A 25,585-nucleotide genomic window follows, 5' to 3' on the forward strand; every position below is an offset into this window, starting at 1 on the left:
AATCCCGCCTCCCCTTATCCAAAAGTCGTCCTCTCGAGCTCCCGAGAAACTTTCCAGAGCAATCCTGGCAAGAATCTAGCATTCTCCAGAAGAAGTTTCTCTCCGTTTCCCAGGCCTGCTTCGGCAACTACACTTCTGTGCAATCGACTACTTTTGCGCACTACAGATCCCAGGATCCCTTCCGTAGGGTTGAGTCCCCTCCCTCCCTTATTCGTTAGCGAAAGGAGAGAGCGAGCGAGCGAGCGAGCAACCTCTGGCCGACTTTCAGAGAGTGGGGAAAACACTCGCTTCCTCTGCTTTGGACGGAAAGCACGCAGAAGAGCTATAGAGGCCAACGCTGGGGGAAGAAGAAGGGAGAAAGGTTTAGGGAGGGGTGGGAAGCGTCACAGCAGAGCGGGCTCCAAAGGCAGGGCACTCGGGCTGCAATCCTAACCCCCGTTACCACGGAGTAAGCCCCGCTGAATTCAACAGGGCTTACTTCCAGGTAGCCATAGGTTAGGATCGAGCTGTTACAAACTGGACTTTCCGCTTGCTGAGAAGGGGCGGGTGAGCCCCTCTGGGGCAGCGCCCCTCTCGCCCGCGGTAGACACGCGGAATTGCGTCCCCGCCTTCCCGGGTTTTTAACAGTTCCGACGTTCTGAGCGCAGAATTCCGCCGCCCTCAGGATTCCAGAGGGGCGTCCCCTGAACTGGCTCAGCGTTGCAGCTGTAGCGAGGCCCGTCGAGGCAGCACTTCAAGCGGGGACGGGACTAACCGGCCGGGTTCCTCCTCCCCGCTGTACCAGGAAGGGACAAAGCGCAGGCTGTAGCAGCGTCCAGGCTTGCCCAGGAGCTGCCAGCCGAAAGTTACGGTGGCCGCACTGTGTCTTTTCCCTACCCGTCGGCTGGGAGGAGGAGAAGGAGCGCCTCTGTCCCTCCGGCCCGACGTGGGCTCTCTGCCTGTGTGTGCCTTTGGATACACACATAAATACACCACCTCTCTCGGCCCGTCCCTCCCTCTCTTCCCTCTCCTGCTCTTTCCCGGCCGTCTCCTCCTCCCTCCCTCCCTCCTCTTTCCCCTCCTCTTTCCCTTCCCCCAGAGTTGCCGGAGGAGGCCGGAGCAAGCAGGCAGGCAGGCAGGCAGGCGCGGTGCTCCTGTTGTGTGCGCGCCTCTCTCTCTTTCTCTCTCTCTCTGGGCTGCCTCCTCTCGGCCCAGGCGCACCGCAAGCTGCCCAAGGAAGAGTCTCCCTTCCCTCCGCCCGGTGCGCAGCAGCCATGAGCGGCGGCGAAGTGGTCTGCTCGGGCTGGCTCCGAAAGTCGCCGCCGGAGAAGAAGTTGAAACGCTATGTAAGTGCCTTTTTTTTTTTTTTTTACAGCGGCTTGCGGGTTGTGCTGGCAGGGGCGTCCCTCGGCTTGCAGCCGCCGCCGCCGCCGCTCTCCGTTCCTCCTTCCTTCCTGTGTGTGTGTTTTCGCCCTCAGTCCTTTCTTCAGCTCTCCCTTTCCTCCTCCTCCTCCTCCTCCTCCTCCTCCTCCTCCTGCGCCTCAGCCTCTCTCGGTCCCCGGAGCGTCCCACCCAACCTGGGCTGCGGTTAAGGCTCCCCTGGCGAGCGGGGCTGCTCGGCTTGCCCACCCGAAGGTGCTCGGGGCAGCCGCGGAGCCCGTCAGCCTCCCAAGTACTTTTCAAAACTGCCAAGTGCGCAGTTCTGGTTTCTCAGCGTTTTGCAAAAGGCCCTGAGCGGACACAACTTTTACCACCTTCTTCTTTATCAGTGCCCTTTGCCGGGGGATGGCGGTGGGGGAGCGGGCGAAGTTGAGTCCAGAGGACGCTAAGTTTTTGGTTTTTTCCTGGAACGGTTGTCTTAAAAAGAAAAAAGGGGGGGGGGGTGGAAGACGGGAGATCCTTTTGGAACCGGCTGATAATTTTGTTCTTCGAACTTCCGCTGGTTATCCTTGTATATGATGTCTGTCCAATCCGATTTGCAGCATAAAATACAAATATAAGGCGCTGGGTCCCCCCTCCTCTCCACTGAAAGGACACCCGTGCAATAAATAATCTGCAGGCTGTGAACAGATAGTCGCATGTGCATAATCGTGCATGTAGGTGTGTTGTTGGAGCTACATGAGAACCTGCAGCCATATGACTCCTAGTGTAGTGTGCACATAACACAACTTATCTGAGCTTGTATGTTTGTTTAAGATTTGTATGTGCAGCAGACATTGCCACTCAAAGGACACCCAATGGGGATGCCAGAGTATCAGAGTAACGCAGTGATTTTGGGGTGGGGGTGGTACCATAGATGCTTAGAAACCAAGTGATTTTTTTAAAAACCCAGATTCTTCCCTCATTTTCCTTCCCAGGTGTATTAGGCCATTTGAAATGCACACAAATCTAGTTTATCTGAGCTGTGCAGTCATGTATAAATAAAATCTGCCCGTGACATCAATTCATACATATATCATTGATGATTTTGCAGCCGTCTCTAATATGTGGTGACTCTATAGATTATGTATTTTAGTTGCAGTGAGATGTAACTAATTGGCAGAACTGTGTTATCCCTGGTGCCATTCAGATTAGGATAGGAAGACCAAATACTCCTGGAAGCATTTGGTCTTACTGTACTACCAAACCTTTGCCTCCTAAATTTCTACATTTCAATACATGTTATTTTAATCCCTTCACTCCTAGGGGTGTTAATGAGACTGCCCATTCTCTCTCATACCTTCAGGCATAACATTTCTCAAGCTACACCATTGGATTCTGGTCTCTAAACAAAACAAAAACAAAACACTATGTACTCTAGTTAGTGCAACAAAAAGAGAGACTGTCCTTAGGAAACAAAAAACAACCATTTTCACCTTATAAGAGTTGTCTAGCCCTGACTAAGGTCCCATCTGCACTAGACATTTAAAGCGCTATGAAACCACTGTAAACAGTCATAGTTTCCCCCCAAAGAATTATGGGCGCTGTGGTTTGTTAAGTGTGCTGAGTGTTGTTAGCAGCTCCCTATCTCCCCACAGAGCTGCAGTTCCCCTAGAGAGAGAGATTTTGATTGTTACACCATTCTAGCTCTCTGAGGGGAATAACGGTAAAGGGACCCCTGACCATTGGGTCCAGTCATGACCGACTCTGGGGTTGTGGCGCTCATCTCGCTTTATTGGCTAAGGGAGCCAGCGTACAGCTTCCAGGTCATGTGGCCAGAATGACTAAGCCACTTCTGGTGAACCAGAGCAGCGCACGGAAACGCCGTTTACCTTCCCGCCAGAGCGGTACCTATTTATCTACTTGCACTGTGACGTGCTTTCGAGCAGGGACCGAGCAACAGGAGCTCACCCTGTCACGGGGATTCAAACCGCCGACCTTCTGATCGGCAAGTCCTAGGCTCTATGGTTTAACCCACAGCGCCACCCGCATCCCCTGAGGGGAATAGGCGTCTCCTAAACTCGCAGCATCCTTAGAAAACTGCAGTTCCCAGGATTCTTTTGGGGAAGCCACGGCTGTTTAAAGTGGTATGATACATTGTAGGTGGGCTCTAAATGCTTAGCAGAGTTTGGCTTGTTGAAGTAGATAATTCATCATTTTCTGATACAGAGGAAATGTCTCAGTAATGGAAGCATTCAAGTAGTTTATATGAGTAGACATCCTAACATTAGAAATACCTAAATATCATTATTAACCTATAACTCTTTCCTTGCATGTTGTCACCTCTGGTTAAACAGAATGTTGTCTTGCAGTGGTGGTTTTCAGGTTATCACATAGTTATTTATCCTTGGAAGGGACAGGAGTGAGAAGCCCCTAAGTCTCGCTTCAAGCTCTGTTAAACACCTTGATCCCTTAAGCAAATCTGGGTTTGAAGTGGTAAAGGGATAAGTCCAATTTTAGAAAACAGCACCTGAGTAGAATCTTGGGATGAGATGAAATTGGGCTTCTGCATAGAGAAAGCTTTGGCCATGACCTGAACTATTGACTGATAGGGTTAGTGGCACATGTGGAGAAGCCCAAGGACATGAGCTTGTCTCTGTGGAATAGCAGTTCAAAATAATAAATCTTTGGAGGAACAGTATATGAAGCAACTAGGCTGGTGAATCACTTCTCTATGGTTGACATTTAAGCAATCAGGCAAAAATTGAGGGAATACCATCACAGTGTCAGACTTGTTGTTAGGTGAAGCGTTGGGTTAGCTTCATAAGTTACCTTCTTCTAATGGAGAAGGCCTCTTCATTTGGAGGAAGGAAGACAGTCTTTGGATCAGATTTATGGGGCAATAGCCCACTAAGACATTCTTGGAGCAGACCCATTGAGGTCAAAGGGCATGACTGATTTGTCCATTAATATTAATAGGTCTACTCTGATCAGTAGGATATCATCCATTTAGTCTTGCTGCTGCAGTATATTAAATACTTTCCTATTTTCCTTTCAATTGCAAGCCTCTTTTTAGGGTGTTTCAACAGAAATATATATTATAAAAATACACATATCAATCATTCACATATTATACTATAAGCAAGGATGGGTGAATAAGTCTATTTCCAGTTTGCATCACTTTTGCTTTGTGTTTGCCCCATAAATCCATGCTGTTTCCATGTTAATCTGCTTAAGAAACTCCACCAATTTGAATAGAAATATGTATTTAAACACACATTTCTGAGTATATTTTTTGTCTAAAATGAATTTTGAAATGTAAGATATCTTTAAAAAATTGTTAAGGCTCGAATCCTATACTTTGGGAGTAAGCCCCATTGAACTTAATTGGACTCATTATAAGTAGACATGGATAAGATTGTGCTGTCAATATAGGTTATATTGTTTTTTGAACTAAGAACTGCATTGGAACATTCAGGAAGTGTGAAAGCTAGTGGATAACTATGTTCCAATTTGCGTATTGGTTTGGAAGATGCAGATCAACCCAGTCCATTTTGGAATATGCAAAGACTGAATTCCTCAAGTGCCTCTAATTAGAACTAGTAAAGGTTTTACCCTTCAGTTTTGAAGTCTTCTTTCCATCTCCTCATTAGTGATTTGTCATCCATATTCTAAATGTTCTCCATCTCTGGCCTCTGGGAAGTAGATTGTGAAGCATCATATCAAGAAGAAAGAGCCTACCACTTTATTATGTGAGGGTGGTAAGGAAGTTAATAAAACCTGTGTCTATAGGCAGAGAAGTATTCTATTTGGGTGTGGTGAATGGGTATATGGTTTGTTTTTGGTAGAAGAGATCCAGTTGTTGTTTCTTCTGAGGCGGGCTCCTAGGAGCAATTAGTACAATAAATTGAGGTAATCATTAACTCCTTTATTTATAGTCCTGTCACACGTGCTTTGGTTCAATGTATATTACTTTTCTCCTCTGTCAACCCTACTGAGGCATTTTTACTGAAAGATAAAGTGGATGATCATGCTTAACTTAATAAGTGGGATTACATATGTGGGATTTCCTTCCATTTTTCTGGCAGATATTTGTTCATTTGCTTCATATTGGGGAGGGGGCTAAAGCAACTATGTTCAGGCAAAAGCAGGAGAGGCCAGGCCGATAAATATGAATTTCTTGTGCAGTATTCCTAGTGCCTACATCAGACATATTTATGCTTCAGGGTTGCTTCTAGAAATGCTGTATGGCAGACTTTCACTTCACATTTCCTTTCCTGACTAGTGTGGAACTTTATTGCCTCACATGTTTTGTGATCCAGTAAAATCCCCTACTTGGCGTTCACGACTGCAAGCAAGCTTTTATCTTCCCTTCAAACCCGTCCTTTAACTGGTTGTATGGACTCCTGTTTTGCTTAGCTTACAAGTTCTGATGCATTGTTTGCCTCCTGTGACTTAGCTTAAGGTCTCCTGGAGGGCTTTGCGAGCTGGATTTGGGATAAGTATTGTTGTGGTTGTGTTTAGCCTAAGACTGTTGCTCTGCCCAATCAACATTAAAGGAAACTGTTGCTTGAAAAATTCAGAAAGCAAGTTGCCACACCTTTTCTTGAGTAAGTTTGATCAGGCTAAATGTCACTGGGCTCTCCCAGGGTTTCATTTTTCCACAGTGCTCTTGGGGATATAAATGATGTGCTGCCACTTAGAATAAATTTACTGGAATGACTGAAGTGATTCAAAACAGATTCAAAAGATGTGTTGCTGTACCATCTCTCATGTAAACTTACTCAAGTGGATGAGCAGTAGTATATCTTTTGGAAAACTGGAGCAACAGAAAGCTCTTTCCTCGTGTATCCTCCTCCTTCTTTCATGCCCCATTCTATCAGAAGAAGATCTTAGATATGTGAGATCTGGGTGTTCCTTTTATGATGCCAGGTTTTCTTGTTTTGTATTTGCAGATCTGTCAAATTTGCAACTATTATGGAGTACCAAAAATGTTGGGGAGGGAGGAGAACATAAAAAAACGAAAGGGACTCCCAGGCACACAGTCAACATTGTACAGAAACTCCACTAGACTTTCCTGAGATGGTTACTTTATCCCAGCAAAAGAGAACCCCAACTAGTTCAGCATCCTTATTCTCACAGTGGTCAACCAGTATTTTGCTTCTGACACTGGACAACTGGGATGATTCTGGGAAGCCCACAAGTAGGATGTGAAGTGATGTCTTTCCTCCAGCAACTTTTACCAGAGGCTTGCTGTCTCTTTAACATGGAGAGGTTCCTTTTAAGGATAATAGCTATTGGCAGATTTAGCTGCCATGTATTTGTCTAAAGCCATTTGTTTTAAAGCCATGTAAGCAAGCTGCCATCAACACATATTTTGACAGCAGATGCCACCAGTTCAATTATGTGTTGTGCATTGCCTATGTCGATTCTACTTCTAATTGATTTATTGAGAAGGCGTATGGAGATCAGAAGGGGCAGAGGCAGAAGCGAAGTGCAGCTGACAGAGGGTGTCAAGATCAGAAGCAGTATTGAGCCAGGTTGGGAGCAGGTGTGCAAGCTAGTCTTCCCCAAGTACTACAACTTCCATCATCCGTCACCACTGGCCAGTTGGGGGCTGGGACTGATAGGAGTTGGAGCCCAACACCACCAGAAGAGCCACAGGTTCCCCACTCTTGTGCCAGCCTGGCTGCTGGCACTGTTGTTCAATCCTTTCCCTTGCAAAAATGGTTACTCAAATAGGATTTCCCTTTGCAGGAAGCATACCGATTCTCTTTCAGTGAGACTTATTCTTCCACGTGTTCAGTAATTCTAACTTTAATGGAAATATTCACTAGTTTATGAGGAACAAATTTGGGGCAATGGGCTTGTAATTTTGTACAGCTGTCCCCTGTTAAATTGGTGCTACATTGCCTACCTCCCAACCATCTGGTAATAGGTCTAATCTCAGTGTTTCTGTGTCATATTTGGGGTTTTTTCCAGTGTACTTCTATACATATCTACTCAGATGTTAGTGTAATTAAATTAAGTGGGACTTACTCCCAGGCTAGTGAAGATGGGATTGCAGCCATAGCTGTTAGTTCCTGTTGCCTCTTACTACTTCAGTTGCCCTCTTTGGGGTAGGGAAAGAGGTTCAGCCACGAGTATCTGTCCAACATCTTCCACACATAATACTGGTTTAAAGAATTCATTCTCCCTCTCTGCATTCTTCCCAAGTTTCTTCAGTGCCCCTTTCACAGCTAACCACTTGGATGGCATCTTAAATACGACTGCAATTCATAGACAGCCACCTCCATAGTTAGCTGGTTTCCTGCTTCAGATATATTTAAAGAAAAGTTTATTGGCCATTTTGATGTTTGTAGCAAGGAGCTCCTGCTGTTTTTGCTTTTGCTTGCCAGCATAGATTTCTTTTTGCCAGAATTGCTGCTCCTTTAAATTTTCCTCAGCTGGGCAAGGATGTAACATTTTGGAGGAAACTTTCTTGCTCTTTCTTTGACTCTGCTTGCTAACTGGCGACTTGTTTCATACTTTTCTTATCTGCCCTATCTAGGCTTCTATTCTCATTTTTAAATAACCTCAATGTATCTTGGGGAGATTTGACCCATTTAACAGACTTGCTTCCAGCTTCTTTCTAGCTAATACTTCAGTTATTTTGAAATTGAATATGACTGCACTGGGACTTTCTAGGCAACTTTCCATTTACATACATGTTGAATTGGATAGCATTGTGGTCACTGCTCCCCAGTGGTTCAGTAACTCTTACATCTTTCACCAGATTATGGGCTTTGTTCAGAATTTAGTCCACGTCTGAGCCAGCTTCTCGGCTGATGGTTATAAGGGACAATTATTTGTTGTATCTAGAAATTTCACCTCCTTGTTGCAACCTGATGTGTATGTACCCAGTCAATGTAAATATAGATAAGGTCTCACATTAGAATAGTTTCTTCCTTTGGCTTTGCTCTTAATTTTTCTCTATCTCAAGATCACCTTCAATGTTTTGGTCATAAGTGTGATGGCTTAGCATGAATACTTGGCTCTGGGAGAGGAGATTGCAACTGTTTTGTTCATCTCACTAGTTGTTCTAATGCTGTGCTGAGCTAAGCCACGGTTTGGCTTAGCGTTCTGTCTGAACCTGGGGTTGTTGCTTAGCTCTCTGCAGACTAACCATGACCTGTAACCAAAAATTATCCTATGATTTACAGCTTGTGGTTTGCCAGGAGAACTAAACCATGAGCCCAGGTTCAGATAAGACACTGAGCCATTCTGCAGCAGCAGAATGACCAGGGAGGAGGAAAGTGGCTGAGCTTGTGGGGAGCTTGTACAATCATGCTAAGCCATGGTTTGACTTAGCATGGCTTGCAAAACAGGCCACTATGTCCCCACTACTTGTTGGGTCTAGTATTTCTACTCACAGTGATTCTGTGAAGTTTGTTCCTCTTAAATTTTTGAGCTTTTTGGAGTTGCTGTCATTGTTATCCATGTTCTTAGATCTGGTCACACAAAGAGATTGTTTAAAAATTGTGCTGCAACCTTTTTAGACATTGAGCACCAATAGTCTGAAGTTCGTGTCTTGTTCTGGTCTGGCTTATGCCATCATGTTCCCCAGTGCCTAACAAAAATTTAAATCCTTCCTCCTGGTGCCACTGCTACTTGTGCATTGATTCCTTGTTGGCCTTGCATGCAGAACAGGTAACATTTCTGAAAACGTCACCTGGATTTCAACATCCTATTCAGCAACCTAAATTTGCCTTCCCTCATTGTATTTCCAGATGTTTAAACGATAGTGCTCATATGTACCACTTGAAATACAGACAGACAAACAAAAAGGCATTAATTTGGGACCTGAGTCTCAACAAAGAAGGCACCAGGTGATGATTTATGGGGTTGTCATCCCAAAAATGCAGCACCACAAAACACTGAAAAGGACCTCTTATCCTTATGTGGGAAAAGGCTCCTGTGATTTTTCTTAATGCTGGTGCAGGTTTCATATGGAAGTAGGCCATCCTTTCAGTTCTTATGGCAATAATTATGGGCTGGCATGATCTTAGCCTTGGATATGCAGGTCGTTGGCTTTGGCTCTTCCTAGCCGTGGATCATTTGTTGTTTATCTGTCCTTTTATACACCTCCATGTGTGTAAATAGGTGCAATGTACATTTTGAGTTTTTGTTCTGATTATTTTGGGGGTAGGGAGGGAAATAAAGTTTGCCCGCATTCATGGTGATGATCTGATTTCCACCCCTTTCTAAACATAATTTTTGAGGCCAGGTTTTTGCAACAGGATTACTTGTTCCCTAACATTTGATATTTGAGAGGCACACTTTCCTCCGCCCTTACTGCTGGCTGCATGCAGTTCATTGGAAAGAAGCTTTGCCCTTGGGATAGAAATGTTTAGATTGTAAATTACGGGGTGGGGGTGGGGGTGGGAGACTAGAGACAAGAAAATGTTTTTCTTTTTATAGCACCCTACCGTTTCTCCTGTGTAAATATTTTAATAGGCTACAGTAGATCTGACATTTTAAGATGCATGAAACTGTTTCTTGTTTGCTGAGAGGGCAGATTCCTTGACATGGGAATAGCAATGCTGTTGTGTGCTAGCAGCTTTTCAGACCTTTTTGAGGAACTGTCTAGTCATGTTTGGGCAATGGATCTTGCAGGAAATGTTCCATCTGTATGCTGTTTATTCCAAGGTGGACTAGGTGATGTCTGTATTCATGAACAGATGTTGCAGGCAGTTGTTGCTCATGCAGAAACAGGGTCTGGTTCTCACACCCATATATACTGCTTGATCCCTCTATACTGTATTTGATTGGCAGCTGAGTGTGTCAACTAACCCTGCTGAAAGATGTGCCGTTGGAGGTGAAATTCAAGTTCAGTCTGTTGTGTTGGATCTGTACTGGCCATTCACACATGTAAGACTTTGCTTAGCACTGCAGTCAAGAGCGTTGACCTTGTTTACGGGAAGCAAGGTGGGAGGAAAAAGTGATTTTGAACTAAGGAACAGTTATTAAATAATTTGTGAAAGCTGGGATTGTTGTGCAGATAGTAATAAATATAAGCAATCCTGGAACAGGGAGAAAAAGAAACATTAACATCTCTCATCACCTTATCATGAAGTGATAAGGAGTGGGTTCAGTTGGAGTTAACTGTTGTTGTTTTTATTTGCTCTGGCCTTGCTCTTCCAAAGTAAGTTTTTTGATCTGGTCTTTATTGGGGCATTTGTTGCCTTTTATATATTCATACCTTGAGCAGATAGCATTTATGTTCTAACCTGCTTTGTATTTTCTCTGTACTTAATATGATGGTGTTTTGTATGGTTTTATTTTGGATCTCATTTCTGGTTTGTAGACCATAAACCGATGGTGGTGATGATTCAGTGTGTATAGTCATCTTTTTTTCTAAAAAAATAAAAGAGAGAGAGAGAGAGAGAGAGAGTGTGTGTGTGCATATATATATATATATATGTTTCATGCCACTCCAATCCCCACAAGCTGTGTGAGATTCCAGGGATTTCAGGCACTTACCCAGGGTTATGTTTCCATTGGGAAAATCAAGGCACAGTGTCTTCGTGAAATATGGTTTATGAACACGTATTTGCCCCTGGAAGTCTGCAATTGAGCAGGTGCAGAACATTATACCCCCAAGAGAGTCTCTTATTGCTCCTCTCATAGTTTCAGCAAGCTTGAGTCCAAAGCAGTCATGGTTCCCGGTCTCTGAGTTGCAGCCTCTTTAGGCCTGCCCAGCAGCTCATGGAGGTCTGGCCTGTCTTCTTCCCAGCATACCTCTCTCCAAAAACCTAAGCCTTCTGCAAAACAGCACATGTTACTGTCACCTCACACCCATCCCCATCACCTTGGCAACCCTGTTTTGCACAGACCTGAGAACCTTCTTTGAAGTGTAGGTGCCTGGCCCTTGTTTCATAAACGCTTGTATTCAACCAGCCTGGCCAGGCTGGTTTGCATAAGCGGGTTCAAGGATCACCTGTGTTTCTGGCGTACTTCTGTAGCTTGCATTTCCCCTTCCTATCCCAAATATTAGCTAGATTCTAACATTCATTTATTTCTTGCATTTAGGATGGTTCCCCACCCCAAACTTAGAACAGCATGCTACGTCTGAAGTCTTCCCCACCCCTTTGTTGGCAAAGGTGTTATAAGCGTTGTATATTGTATTATACAGTGTGTTGCCAATCATTTCAGGATGTTTCATGGCAACAATTCATAAATGAATTATATAGTCTTGCACTAGTATATTGGGCAGTTTTATTTTTTATTGACAGGTGAAATCTATCTTATTTCAAGATCTTGATATTTGGCATCTCTGAGAAAATTCTTTATTACACTAGTGAGTGTTTTCTGGCTGTGTAGCTAAAAGAAAATTTAATTCTACACCCACAGGATGGTGTGACTTAACACTCTGCCTCTGAATATGTAGCTTGATGTATCAGTTTGCAATATCTGTGCATATCTTGCAGTGAACACTTGCATAATAATTGTTATAGTTCATACTAAAGTTATTTGCTAGCCTTTCGTGAGAAACTAGTGTTGCTGACTATATAAGAGGTGCTGTTAAGTTTGAACTACAGGAATAGCAGCCATGGCCATGGGCATTCTAGCTAAATATCTACAGCCATAAAACCTTTTTTTCAGCTTCTAGATACGATGAGACATAACCCAGGTGGCTCCTCTTAGCCAACAATTCCTGCCACTATAAAATAGCCCTTCTTGCTACTCTTCCGTGGTCAGAGGAGCTGCTTAATAGACTTGTCTACCCAGACTTTAAGACGTTGCCTATAGATTTGTACATCACATGTAATTGTAGCTTCTTGACTGTGCTGCAAACAGGTTTGGTTCCTTCTGATGCTTGCTTGCTAAGCTTCCATCCTGACTAAAGCAGAGGCTGCATTTGGGTATCTGCTAAGGCATTAACTATGGTTAAGCAAAAGAGCCTATGCACAAGGGGAAGAGGGGGGGAAACCCTGGCCCTAGTGTTGCATATGAACCAATGCTCATAACTTGTAGGAGCAAAACAGCCCACAAATGGGAAGCCAATAACAAACATGAATCTTATCTCCAGGTCATGGAGAGAAACACTGGGCACACTGGTTCAGGCCCAGCGCTGAACCAGTTGCTCAATGGTTTGTTTCCCCACTCGCAAAAGAAAGGATTGAAGGAGGAGATCTCAAACTGTGTGCCTCAACTAATTTGCTTAGCCGTGGTTAGTGGTTTAGTGCTTCACCGGAACATGGTCAGAGCCTGATAGGGACCTGTATGTACATGCCAGACTTCTGAGAATATAGAATGTGTGTGTTTTCAAATTTATAGAAGGATGTAATGTGATGTGCTGAAGTAGGACTAAAGCGACTTCCCAATATTTGCAAACGTTATTTAGAAAGATGTGGTCCGCCAGCGATCATCACCTGATCAGTGAAGAGGGGGTAATTATAATATCATGGTACTGTGGTGGGTGGAGAGGTCAAAATTTTGCCCCCTGTCACAATGGAGATGCAAAAATTTCCTTCTGTCTCATCCAGTGAGCAATATTCAAAATCCCCCAGACACCAGTCTCATTTTGCGAATGGCGTGCATCCAGTTGCGAACAACTGAAGATGTTTTGCTTCCAAGTTTGGTGACTAACATCTCCACCATCTTACTGGTGTGCAGCAGCATTTTCTGCAGTGGTGCATGTCCTCATACCGGTCAACTGGCTGATCTGTGGAGATGTCTTGTCGCTGTTCTGGATTGTTTTATTCAGTGTATTAATGTGTTGTAAACCACTTTGAGCTCCACCTCCCCTTTAAAATATAAAGCGGTATATAAATGAAAATAACAATAACAACAGCACCACAACAATAATAATCCCTGTTTGGGGGGGGGGGAGTTGATGGTGACTAGTCAGTCTGTTGTGACCAAAACCTAGGTTTAATGTGCCATTTGGTGATTGGCTTATATATCAGAGTTTCTTACACTGTCAGTGAGCAATTTGATTGGCGGGAAGGGGGTGGGAACCCTGTATGCCTGTGTGTCTCCATGAGCCTGTATATTGGCATTTGGTGTCCACGGGAGTGTGGGTGGGTGTGCTTGTGGTGGCTACATCCAATGGTGGCATGCAGCCCCTGGAGAGTTGCCCAGGATGCTCCTCCAACCATTGAAGGTTAGCCATCCCTGTTTTAAACTGATGTACAGTTCTGGGATACGAAGCAAGACCCAGCTCTTGGTGGATTCTTGCATGGCTCAGTTTCTCTCTCTCTCTCTTCTTTGATTTGTGAACTCCATAGCTACATATTTTGTGTAAGCTCTGTGTTGTTAGTCTGAAGGCCACTTTAGAACAAAAGGTGGTGTTTTTCAGAGGAAAAGTTACTGGAGGTTTTATATTCTAAGGCTCAGTTGTTTTTCGGAGGAGGCGTATCTTCGATGCCAACATTCTTTTTTTCAAATATGAGGTTGATCATGTGCGTGCTGTACAAAGACCTGATTAAAGCCAGTGGCCAATAGACTTGGCTACAGTAAATGTAATTGCATCATGGTAACAATGTATGTGTGAAAGCATAGTCTGTGTTGGTGATTATTCAAAGGTCTCTCTTGGGGGAAGGGGAAGTCTGATTGCCATTGAAAATATTTTTTATTTAATTCTGTAAAGCACACTTCCATATGTATCTAGAAAAATTGCACCTTTACACCCTGTTAGTGAATGCATGTATGTGTTAGAAAAAATTCAGGATTCCATCTGGGCTGAAGATGGTAAGTATGAAGTTGCACTTGTTACATGTGGTTTCAGTGCATTGTTTTAAGAAGTGGGAGGAAGAATACTTTGAAGCTATTAGGCAGACATCTGGTCTGTTGTGTTTTTCAGGTTTTTTCTCTTCCCAAAATGATCTGACACAGCACTCATAACTTCTAAGCCCTGGAAGCTTCGCTATACTGAAGATTTTCCTTACAATTGGAAAAATTGCCTGGATTTGCGTTAAAGAATTCTGACCCATTTTTTTTTCTCGTGTTGAAGCTGAACTGTGATGTTGTTCATTAAGAAGCAACATTAATTGCTAGCAAAGCATCCTGTGTATAGGTGACATTAAAATCCATTAAACAGATGCCGAAAACGCTGGGGAGAAACTCCAGCAGCATCTCTTGTGAGTAGCAGGTCAACTTTGTCCTGCTGGGACTAGCGGATTTGTCTGCTTGTTTTTAAGGTGCCAGTAGGTAACGTTTATGTATGCTGGGATATCTCCCATCTCAATCTGGGAGGCAGTGTTGGCTTGTTGGTGTTGAGATGAACCTTGATGCAATTCTATGAGCCTGATGTTTTGCTCCTCTTACCTGTGTGAAGAGCCAGCTATGTGATGTAGTGGTTAGTGTGCTGGACCAGGCCTGGGAGACCCAAATTCTAATCCCTGTTTAAGCATGAGGCTGCCTGAGTGACCTTGGACTAGACACACACTCTCAGCCTAATGTCCCAATCCTCATAAGCTTGTTGTGCAGAAAAATGGGCGTGGTTGAGAACCATGAACATCACCTTGGAAGGAAAGCTACGCCATAAGTGTAGCACCTAAATGAAAATATCCATTGGTCATCCCTATATCCATAGTTGCTGTACCCTATCTCTACAACTCCCTTGCAAGACGTGCCTAGTCCCCCTCCTGGAGGCTACTGACTGCCATTTTATTTAGGTGGGCCTCTAGCTGGAGTAATCTCAGCCATCAAGTAAGGAATAATTATCTAGGCTTTTTTCCATGTTGTGTTTGTACAGTTAGTGCCATTATTGGTACTGGAAGGGATTCGAGAGAATGTCAGTGGTTCCAGTGATAGGCTCTGCCCGTATGTCCCAAGAGGTAGCCCACTTATCCTGATGCCCCCCAACAGTGTGTGGCCACAGAGGAAAATGAATTGGGCATTAGATATGGAAATATAGCAAAAAAGGAGATATGACCCAGTCTGAACCAAGTTGCGCAACATTTATTTTCATTCGCTATTACATTTGTGTCCCATCTTTCCCACAAGGAACTTAAGGTAGTGTACGTGGTTCTCCCTGTCCTCATTTTATCCTCACCACTTCGTGAGCTATAAGCTAGAGTCAGCAGCAATGACTGGCCCAAGATCACCTATTGAGCTTTGTGGTAGAGTGTGGATTTGAACCCCAGGTCTGCTAGGTCCTAGTCGGACTTCCTGACCACTACACTGGCTCAAACAAACTGCAGTAAATCTGTGTCTGGGTTGTACCACTTCAGACTGCATGTAGGGGCTGGATGGCTTGATCCTCTATGCTAAAAAACAGTCAGTCAGTCCTGTCTCCCTACTTCCCCATAGACTAGCTTAGTTGAGCCTCCTCACTGACATCTGAAGTAGATTTGGGAAGAGGTCGTTGACAACTGAACCTAGCCTTTTACCTTAGCTTTTACAGAATGCATCATTTGCTAATTCTTCAAACCCTTCATGTTGGCATTCCTCTAAAGAACTGAAAGTGACTTATTCTAACGAAAGCTTGGCTTGGAAAAGCAAAGTGTAGCTCAGCAACTTTGCTCCGGGGCAGTTTCTTAAATTACAAGCTGCTTGCAAGAACCTGTATTCATGTAAACAGGAAAACTCTCAAGGGGACACATATATATCATAGCACTGTTTATCTATGCATATGTAACACTTTTAATTTGGGAAGTGCTTTGCAGTCTTTTATTGTGTTTGCACTCAGAACAACCTTGTGGTTAGGTCATTAACTAATCCAGGCTTGCATGTGTTCAGCACAGGTACGGCTACATTTGAAAATCCCCTTTTAGTTTTGTTTCAGCGCTTGTCTGTTCATTTGCATGAATTTGGGATGCACAGTCCTGGTGAGAGAGATAATAAAAGTGCTTTCCAACAAGGCAGAGTGCTTGGTTCCAAAACATCTGGTGGGACTCAGATTGGCAAAGAATATGATAGACTGTCTGCATTTCTCTACATGCTAGGTGACTCTGTTTTTAAATGCACAGGTGTAACTCCTTCCTTTGTTCATTTATACGTACATTTTTTAAAAAATATTTGAAATATTTGAAAATGCCTATTTGTGGATGGAAATTCAGTACAGTGGTACATACGCTTCAGGTTACATATGCTTCAGGTCACATACGCTTCAGGTTACAGACTCCGCTAACCCAGAAATAGTACCTTGGGTTAAGAACTTTGCTTCAGGATGAGAACAGAAATTGTTCTCCGGAGGCACAGCGGCAGCGGGAGGCCCCATTAGCTAAAGTGGTATCTCAGGTTTAGAACAGTTTCAGGTTAAGAATGGACCTCCAGAACGAATTAAGTACTTAACCCGAGGTACCACTGTACATTAAAAATCTGAGATTCTTGTGGGGACTTCCATTACTTGTTCTGAACAGACACCTATCAAGCTTGCTACTTAACGAGGATGCTTCAGCTTGTTAGAAGTGACCTTCAGTAGGAATGCCTAAAAGAAAATTCAGTATGAGGCTTAATAGAGTAGATTTCTATTAATTTGTAGTTAACCATCCCTCACAGAGCTACAGTTCCCGGCAACCTTAGCAAACTACAGTTCTCAGGATTCTTTGGGGAAAGCCATGACTGTTAAAGCTGTATGAGTGCTTTAAATGTGCAGTGTAGATGTGACCTTAGACTTGTGACAGTCAGCAAATAGCTGTGAAAAGTATTTTCAGAGCGTCTCATCTCTCCCGTGTGACTAGTTACATGCTGAGGCCTAGAGTCCTTGGTGTTTTGGAGAAGAGGGATGTTTGGCTGACCTTACAGGGGTTGCCAATATGGCTCCCTCCATAAGTTTTTGGACTAGAACTCGCATCAGCTCCAGCTGGCATGGCCAATAGCAATGGTTGATGAGGATTGTAGTTCAGGAACATTGTATTAGCACTGTATTAGCTTCCCCTAAGCTGGTTTGAAAAGAGGAAATCATCTTGCACTGTGAAAAGTATTCAAAGACAACTAATCTTTACAGTTAAGCCCTCCAAAATTGGGAAACACTTGACTTGTCCTTTCGTGTATGTGGATTATGAAAGTATTATAATTATATGGTGACACAGCATATTTTGTAAGGGACAGCAATGATAGTTGCTGTGCCAGTTTTTTTCCAGAAAGAGGTTGCTTTAAAAATAGCAGTAGAAGAAATGTTACTTCAGAACAGGAGTTATTAACTGAATTGCAACTTAACAACAGTTTCCTCTCAGTGCGATGAGTTCAGTCTTGTTCCTTTGAACACCAAAGGCTACTTTAAACATGATGTATTTCCTGTACAGAAAGCACCAATATCTAGAAAAAGGTGGCATGTGTGTATAGTAGTTTATATTTCTGTTTCTCTGCATATATGCATGCCAGGAAAATGTGACTGAGTGCAGCTTTCTAGTATGTGTATACATTGGCTGCCTTTGGAAGTCATGATGAACCATGGTTTATTGTGACAAAAATATGTCAAGCCTCCCTCCAGGTTCACGTGCACCCCCTTCTCCTACTTCACAGCATGTTACCTCAAGGAGAACTTTGCAAGTTTTTGCTTCAACACAGTGTGCTGTGTTGGCTGAACCAAACAAGCTGTGGCTCAACTTAATTAGGGTCAGTGACGTGGGATTTCTGGAAGATGTTGACTTGGAAAATTATCAAAAGTCCTAATTTGCATAGAGTGAATTGCATAGGAACATTTTCAGTTTGCATCAGAAAATGTTATGTTGGCCCAGAACAGGATCTAATTCAGCATTTTATTTCACTTATATTTTGCAAACAAAGCTTAAAAACTATGAAACTTGCAAGTTTGCCTATTGCTGTATTTGCAATTGTTGTTAAAGAAGTTGGGAAACAAATACATAAATCAAATAATTTTTTTCTACCCCACATCACTGATGGTGGTCTGCTTAAAACAAGCTACCTCTACACCATGATTTATGAAGCTGGCTTATGTCAACAAGAATTAATCATAGAAGATCATAGAACTATATGGTTGGAAGGGATCCCAAGGGGTCATCTGGTCCAAACCTCTGCAATGTAGGAGTCTCAACATGAGGTCTCCCATCCAATTTGAAACCATACCAGACCCTGCTTAGCTTTGCAAATGTGCTAGCTAGCAGCTTAGGGTTAACTGGGGTGGGGGTGGGGAGAGTTTCCATTCTGCTACTGCTGCTGTGTTCTGCCAAGCTAAGTGATGGTTTAGCTCTCCTAGACAAACCATAAACCACAGGGCAAATCTATGTCCTAGTGCAAGCAGCAGAATAACCAGAGAGCAAATTTCACATGGATCCTGTATATTTGTGCCAAGTCTTGATTTGGATTAGCATGATGCCAGAGACCAGCCTGCCTCCTTACACTATAAAAAAGTATCACAATTGTGTAGAATTTGCAGGAATTTGAAGAGTATACATGGCACTATCTTTTCTGGATTGTCCACGGTGAATGCTGCATGTTGGAGGTTTGCATGGGCTTCGTAATCTCAATATATGCTTAATTGAGATTTAGAATTGTACAAAATGACTTCTTTGAGAGAAGTCCATTTGGAATTATAGTTTTGGCAGTTACAATGAAGCAAATTTCTTCATTGTTACAGAGCCTTCCCCAGGCATGTATGTGACAAAGTTTTTCATTCACTATTCCTTTGTGGTACGAGAGAAAAATGTGAGGGTCTGCCAGCCTTCTTGACCTCATGCTTCATTTTCAAAGCCTTTTTTCCCTACGACAGCTGCAGACATTTTCTTTTTGGGTGGTGAAAACTGAGATTCTGAAAGCCTTTTTTTTTTAAAGAGATGGGTATTATGGGTTGCATGGAAGTTCTTGGCATACACCTGCTTCCTCCAAGTCTTTTGTTGTCCCTCTTTGATGATTTCAAATGTAGCTGTAACAAACTTGCAATAATGGTGCTTCTACTAAGAGTTAGCACGCCACTAATATCAGTTTTACAATTTATTTTTTTAAACATTAGTGTAAGCTTGTTGTTGTTCTGGGGCAAAGGTTTGGCTCACCAAGTTCAATTGGAGGTTTCATATCTGGGTCACATACCAAATTGGGACCATTTTTTCTTTTTAAGTTTCCCCAAAGGGCTCATTGGTCTTTATAGGAGAGCTAGCGTAGGGTCTAAACAGTGAACAACAAGCCAGTCTTTCTGTGTCTGATGAAGAAAGCCTGCCAAGCTGAGGCAAATCAGAATGAAAACGACTTGACTCCTTGGTCAGACTCTCATCCAAGGCCCTGTGCCACATCATTTCACCATCTTCAATGTGCCAGCTAGGCTTGTAAGATACGGGCTTGTTGGTTGTGGCCCCTAGGCTCTCTAATTCTCTTCCACGAGAAGTGGTCCATTTGGCTTCCTCACTGCTTCCTTTTCAGCGTCCTGCTTTTTCGGGGGTGGGGTGGGGAACTTGCTTGGTGACAACTGAATATATCCTTTATTTTATTGTTGCTGAAGTTGGACTGTGTTTGATGCTTCCCAGATGTTTCTTCTGATTTGTTTATAACACACACACACACACACAATTTTCTTAACCATTGGGGGGGGGATCCTTGATAGGTATATAAGCAGGTTATAAGTATTTTAACAAGGCTAGTCCCAGTGGCTTATTTAGGAGCAGGAAGGCTGCACCAGAAGGCTCAGAAAGCAAGCTAGGGCTGATACAGTGTTTAGCAATGGCTTGGATGCCCATACAGGATCTATGCTCTGTTGCACGTGAAGAGGCTGCAGGTAAGGAAAAGATATGGAGGCAAAAGTGAATGGTGGGAAACTTTCTGCAGGGCAGGGCAGTCAAGGTGAGGGGCTGTTGGTGTGACGTGGGCCCAGGAACTGCACACTCTAGAGCAGTAGTAGTGACTAAGTGAGCAGGGCTCCTTCCACTTTGTTCTCAGACACACCCTGGCTCCTGCCTTCTTGCATTTAGAGTGCTTAGCAATCTGGTTATGTGCACATCAAATTTATTCTGGAATCTAACCCACGTACAAAAACAGATGTTCATAAAACATTGATGCAACTTAAGTTTTTATGTAGCGCAGCACTGATGTCCAGCCCCCAGTGGCTAGTAAAAGCCAGTGACCTATGCTAATGTAGGCCTCTGTGGCCTCTTTGGAAGTGGGGGAGGCACCTTGTTAGACATGTTGAGAAGTGGCGCTGTAATTCAGATGAAGATAGATTTGTCTCTCGGAGCAAATAATTTTATAGTTCCCTAATACGTAAATGCTCATTTTTGCAAAAACCGAATAGGGGGATAAAGCGCCATCTACAACATGTAACTGAGACCTTAAGATGTATAACCTTGGGGTTTTTTGCCATGTGGTCCGAATTCAGCCTCTCTCTTTTTTATTTGAGAAAAGTTTTGTCATTGGAACTCATCCTTGAATGATGCTTTAAGGCAGCAGTGCTGCCAGGTTTGAGAGAGCCCTGAATAAACTGCCTTCTGGGCTCCCCTACTTGTCATTCTGGCTGCTCCGCTGCTGCCACCACACTCTCTTCTTCACTCCCCCACATACACCTTGCGATGCTCTGTCTTACTCTCATACTCTACCAGGAAGCTGGTAGGGCTCTTTTATTTAACATTTATCAGGTGGGCAAGTGCAGTGGCTGTGGCTGCGACTGCAGCCATGGACACCATTTTCATTTCTCCAGCGTGTGTCTGAACCACTGAAGATGGCAGGTGCGGCTGGAGCCATAACAGAGGATTTGCTGCACTCTGTATCTGCCCCACTAATGGTTGGAAAAGAAAAAAGGATGCTGTACGATAACCAACATCTTGTCCATTATGCTAGGTGCGGGTACCCTGCTTGTTCCCTGTTCACCATCTGCTTTGGCTGCTGTTCCCCATTATCTGCCTTTCCATTTCACTCTTCTCTTACTTTCATATGCTAGAGGAAAAGGGAAGGATTGTCCTTTTGTTTTTAAACTAACCACAGTCTCTCGACCATGGTTTTAAAATCTGGTTATTGAGAACAAGCCTAAACTTGGTTTCAGATCTTAGGTCCCATTAACCATAGTTCACACAAACCACAGTTTCTTGAATCTGGGTGGCCATCATGTGGAGCTCTGGTTCATTTGAAGGTGGCATATTTTTATTTTCTTCTCTTTCTTTTAGGAGGGGGAGGAGGAGGAGAGGGGAATAGAAGCACACAAGCCTGAGGCAGGCAACCACAATTTTCTCTTGCATCTGAACCAGACTTCAGTGATGGATTGGAGAGGAAAACATCTAAGGATATGTTGTGAAGTGTGTTTTGTGACCAAGCATTTGAGAGCTGTGTTCATAGCTGAGCCCAGGGTTTGTAACGATGCACTTGTAATATACCACATTGGAGTTGTTGCCAAATTTGGGCAGGTCTAGTCCTGCCTGTCTCAAGCAGACTTTTCTACTATGATGCATGGCTCACTTTGAATTGTAATTGAACTGCCATTAGCAATGATGTCCTTTGTGCCACCTCCCATCAACCTCCATTGAAGAACAAAATATCCAAGGCCTAAGATACTGGTTTTGAGATTATCCATTTCTTCTGAAACATTTGTGTTACTGGCATTGACCATTCCACATGAGAGAGAAAGAAAACAAAGGTTTAGGAGAATGATCAGAAAGCACTGAAGTGGTGATCAGGCATGCCGTATAAAACTCTTCTGTGGCGTGCAGCCTGTTGGAACTTTTGATCTGTTTGAAGGCTCGTTTCTTCTTTTGCTAATATGATGAATCCTTTGAGGATGGTGATGCAGGAATTAAGTGTTAGGGCCTTGCCCTGAGGTAGGAGGTATTTTGAGGGCGATAACTGGAATTCAGTGCTCGCTTAACTGATAGAAGAAGCTATATATTTGCTGTAAGCACTGTTGAAGCTGCATAGTGCCTTACTAATTTTATGGGATAAAGGTCTTAAATTTCTGATAATTAGAACTATCTAAAAGGAACCGAGAGGGCTATTTTTAAAAATACTGTCTGTATCAAATTTAAGGAATTTGATGATCAGGTGTACTAACCACCTGTGTTTATGCTTATTGTGTTGTTTTTATGATGTTAGCAGCTCTGAGCCCTGCCTTAGCCGGGGAGGGTGGGATACAAATATATTATTATTATTATTATATAAGAGAGAGTGAACATTTTGGCTCTGGATTATTGCAGTAAAGTTTGGTAAGGAGCAAACTTCTAACACCCTGTTATCGAGTTATAGATTACCATCTTGTCCTTATTATAATCTGCTGAAAGAAATTGCCCTGCTGAATAATTTACTGTATTAGATGAAAGTCATTAAAAATTAATGCATGTATCTCTTATGGCTTTACAACATTTGTGTCTCCAAAGAAGATTTTTAAAAGGCAGGGCAAAAGTGTAGAGAAGCAATTTCTCGATACTGGGATGCTAGCTTCTTGGAACTCCTAGCATTGTAGAGTGCACGAAGATGAGGCAGTGATGTTAAATCCTAAAGTGGACATATCTGTGTTGCAGTGTCTGTGTTGTTGCTTCTCTAAAAAGAGCCTGCCTAAGGAATGGGATGAAAAATCTATCTGATGGTATCTTTGTATTAGGGAAGCCTTTGTTGACATATAGTTATTGATAAATAACATGGTAAAATACAACATACACATATTGTTAACATTGGAAAGGAAATGAGGAAGAATGTAAATCCATTACAAAACAATCCAAGAAATGTAGAGGGGACAGAAACCCCATTGATCAGGCCCTGCCCAATGGTAGAAATAGCCACTTACAGGACTGATGAGAACACACATGCTCAACATTTATCAGGAAATGTCCTGAAGCCCTCCCAGAATTCCTGAATGAGGCTTCCAGAAAGTGGCTTGTTCTCCAAAGTTTAGTTTAGTTTATTAGCTGCTATTGCCTTTGTAGCTTGGTGAATGTTTGGGGTGGAGTGCTCAAAGACTGAGAAGGGTGCTGAGTTCATGCATAATACCAAACCATAATTAAAACAAACCAAGCCTGGTAAGCCAGCAACAAACCATGGCTTCAGATAATGGTTTGTTGGCAGTCATATTGGGCAGAATTAGCACATACTGCTAAGAAGAACAGAATGGCCTGGTTTGCACAAGACATTAAGCTATGGTTTATTAAACAGTAACTTAGCATTTTGTGCAAACCAGGCCATTCTGCTCTTTATTACCCTGTTAACGTATTGTGGTGATCTGCCATGGATACAGGAGCACCTTCTGCTGGTTAGATGAAGCAGGATTGAAATGTTCCGCCTGGCTTTGCTCATTTCAGGATGGCTTAAATGCTTAAGGTTTTTTTGCCAGGGAAGTGGCACTGGTTGCTGTAAACAATAATGTTGCATGAATGAAACCAGTTCTTCTCACGATGTTTGATGAACCCAAGTGTGGCTGCTGGGGTGTTCATTCTGCTCTTGTGCTAATCCTATGGCCTTTAAGAGTGTGGTGTTTAAAGAAGAATCATCCTGGCTCAAATCAAGGCACATATTGAATCTGATCTTGGAGTGGTCACTAAATAACTTGTACTTCCCCCAACTCACGTCTTTTTAGCTATTCCCTCACACACCTTGAGAGCAATGGAGTTACCAGAGTAGACAAGGACTTTTTACACTGTCTCATGATTGGAGCCTGGTTTATTACCCAGTTGTGCTATCTGACCTAAGCCACAGTTTCCTTATTTGAATGTAATGAACTCTGGCTTAATGTATGTCAGCATCTCTACACTGAAGCCAGCATGCAGTAGGAGGGGGAGAAAGATAAGAGAGGGGCCCGTGGCCACTGTGCTTCTCTGTGGTTTCATGAAGCACCCAACAAATGTCTGAATGTGACTGAAGATTGCAGTGAGAATTTTAAAAACAACCTGAGAGGCAATGCAGAGAGTTGTTTTTCGAAGATCTTGGCAGTGATTCCATTCTTAATTAAAGAAAACCTTTTGAGAAGGGCAGGAATGCCCTTTAATTTAGTCAATTACTCACTGTAACTAGTAGAATTCAATAGAACCTTGTTATAATTTGATAACTCAGATTTGAAGCAGAAAATTAAATTTACAGGCTAATGGATACTGATTAACTAGAAATACAATTTATTGCCATGAAACACTGCTTAAAGCATCTATTGTTTCCTTTAGCTAAGGAAAATGTAACTCTGAAAGCCCAAACTAAAAATTGTCCTTGGATCTGATTGTGCTCTTGCATGAGCAAAGAAACTTCTACTTGAGAGGGGGTGACTGATTTCAACACCCACCCAAAAAAACCTAAATTTCTGGTTAACACCATTTTAGCAAAGTGGTTAATAGTGGTGAAAAGAGTTTTTAAAATTGGCTTTAAAAACAATTAAAACCATAGCATTTTGACATTACAGTTGTACCTCGGGTTACAGACGCTTCAGGTTACAGACTCCACTAACCCAGAAATAGTACCTCAGGTTAAGAACTTTGCTTCAGGATGAGAACAGAAATCGTGTGGCGGCGGCGGGAGGCACCATTGGCTAAAGTGGTACCTCAGGTTAAGAACAGTTTCAGGTTAAGAACGGACCTCCAGAACGAATTAAATTCTTAACCCGAGGTACCACTGTATAGTGTTATACCTCTCTTCTTCCTGCTTTTTTAAAGACACCTCTTACTGTGATAATTAAAATATTGATTTAAGAATTGGGTTATATTGGAGCATGGTTAGGTGACTTAAAGTGAGAAAGACCCACTGGTCCATTGAACTCAGTACTGTCTACTGACTGGCAATGGTTCTCCAAGGCTTCAGACAGAAGCCTTTTCCAGATGTTCTGGGAGATGCTGGGGTCGAACTTGGGACCTTTTGGCATTCAAAACATTTGCTTTATGGCACTTCCTCTGGGTTATAAAATGGCACCCTCACAAAGGACATAGTGAATGTGTGCCGAGCTTCGTACGATTCCACCACAGCTGCTGTGCCATGCCCAATGGTTTGAATGGAACATAGTGGAATGCAGAAATGGGAAGAGTGAAATGCTCCTAATAATGTGCGGAAGTCCATTGCAATTCCTCTTGCAGCTCACAATAGAAGAGCAATGCTTGGGTAGCACCAGGAGCCACCCATCTGGAAGCAGCCTGAGATAATATCACTTGTTATAGCCAGAATCCAGCACACAGAGAGGCATGCTTAAACTCTCTGAGGTCTGTAGGCATGAGCACAACTGATTATGGGTTGGGTTGTGGCCACTTGCAGATCTAGATGTATCTGCTGTTGATGATCGCTGTGCGGCAGCTTTTCAGAGTTATGTCAACACAGCATTTTTTGCACCAGTACAGAACAATTGAGGCTTTTCTGGGTACTCTCGCCTAAGCGATGACACTAGCTGATTCAAGAACAATGCTTCTTGCCTTAGACATTGTAG

The 25,585-nt window shown here is 43.1% G+C and overlaps 1 protein-coding gene across 2 annotated transcripts in view; it reads left to right on the forward strand.

Annotated features, from left to right (window-relative positions):
* Nucleotides 1–728: 728 nt before the first annotated feature.
* GAB1 (GRB2 associated binding protein 1) overlaps nt 729–25,585 on the forward strand; it is a 79,851-nt gene continuing 54,994 nt past the window's right edge. The window contains exon 1 of one of the 2 annotated variants that reach the window (XM_082237640.1): nt 729–1,325. In XM_082237640.1, the coding sequence (XP_082093766.1) occupies nt 1,254–1,325 (72 nt within the window). In that variant the 5' untranslated portion in view covers nt 729–1,253. The remainder of the gene's footprint in view (nt 1,326–25,585) is intronic. The other variant, XM_082237641.1, reaches the window with a different exon arrangement.

This window comes from Podarcis vaucheri (genome assembly GCF_965113315.1).
Source record: "Podarcis vaucheri genome assembly, chromosome: 9".
NCBI classification, from domain to species: domain Eukaryota; kingdom Metazoa; phylum Chordata; class Lepidosauria; order Squamata; family Lacertidae; genus Podarcis; species Podarcis vaucheri.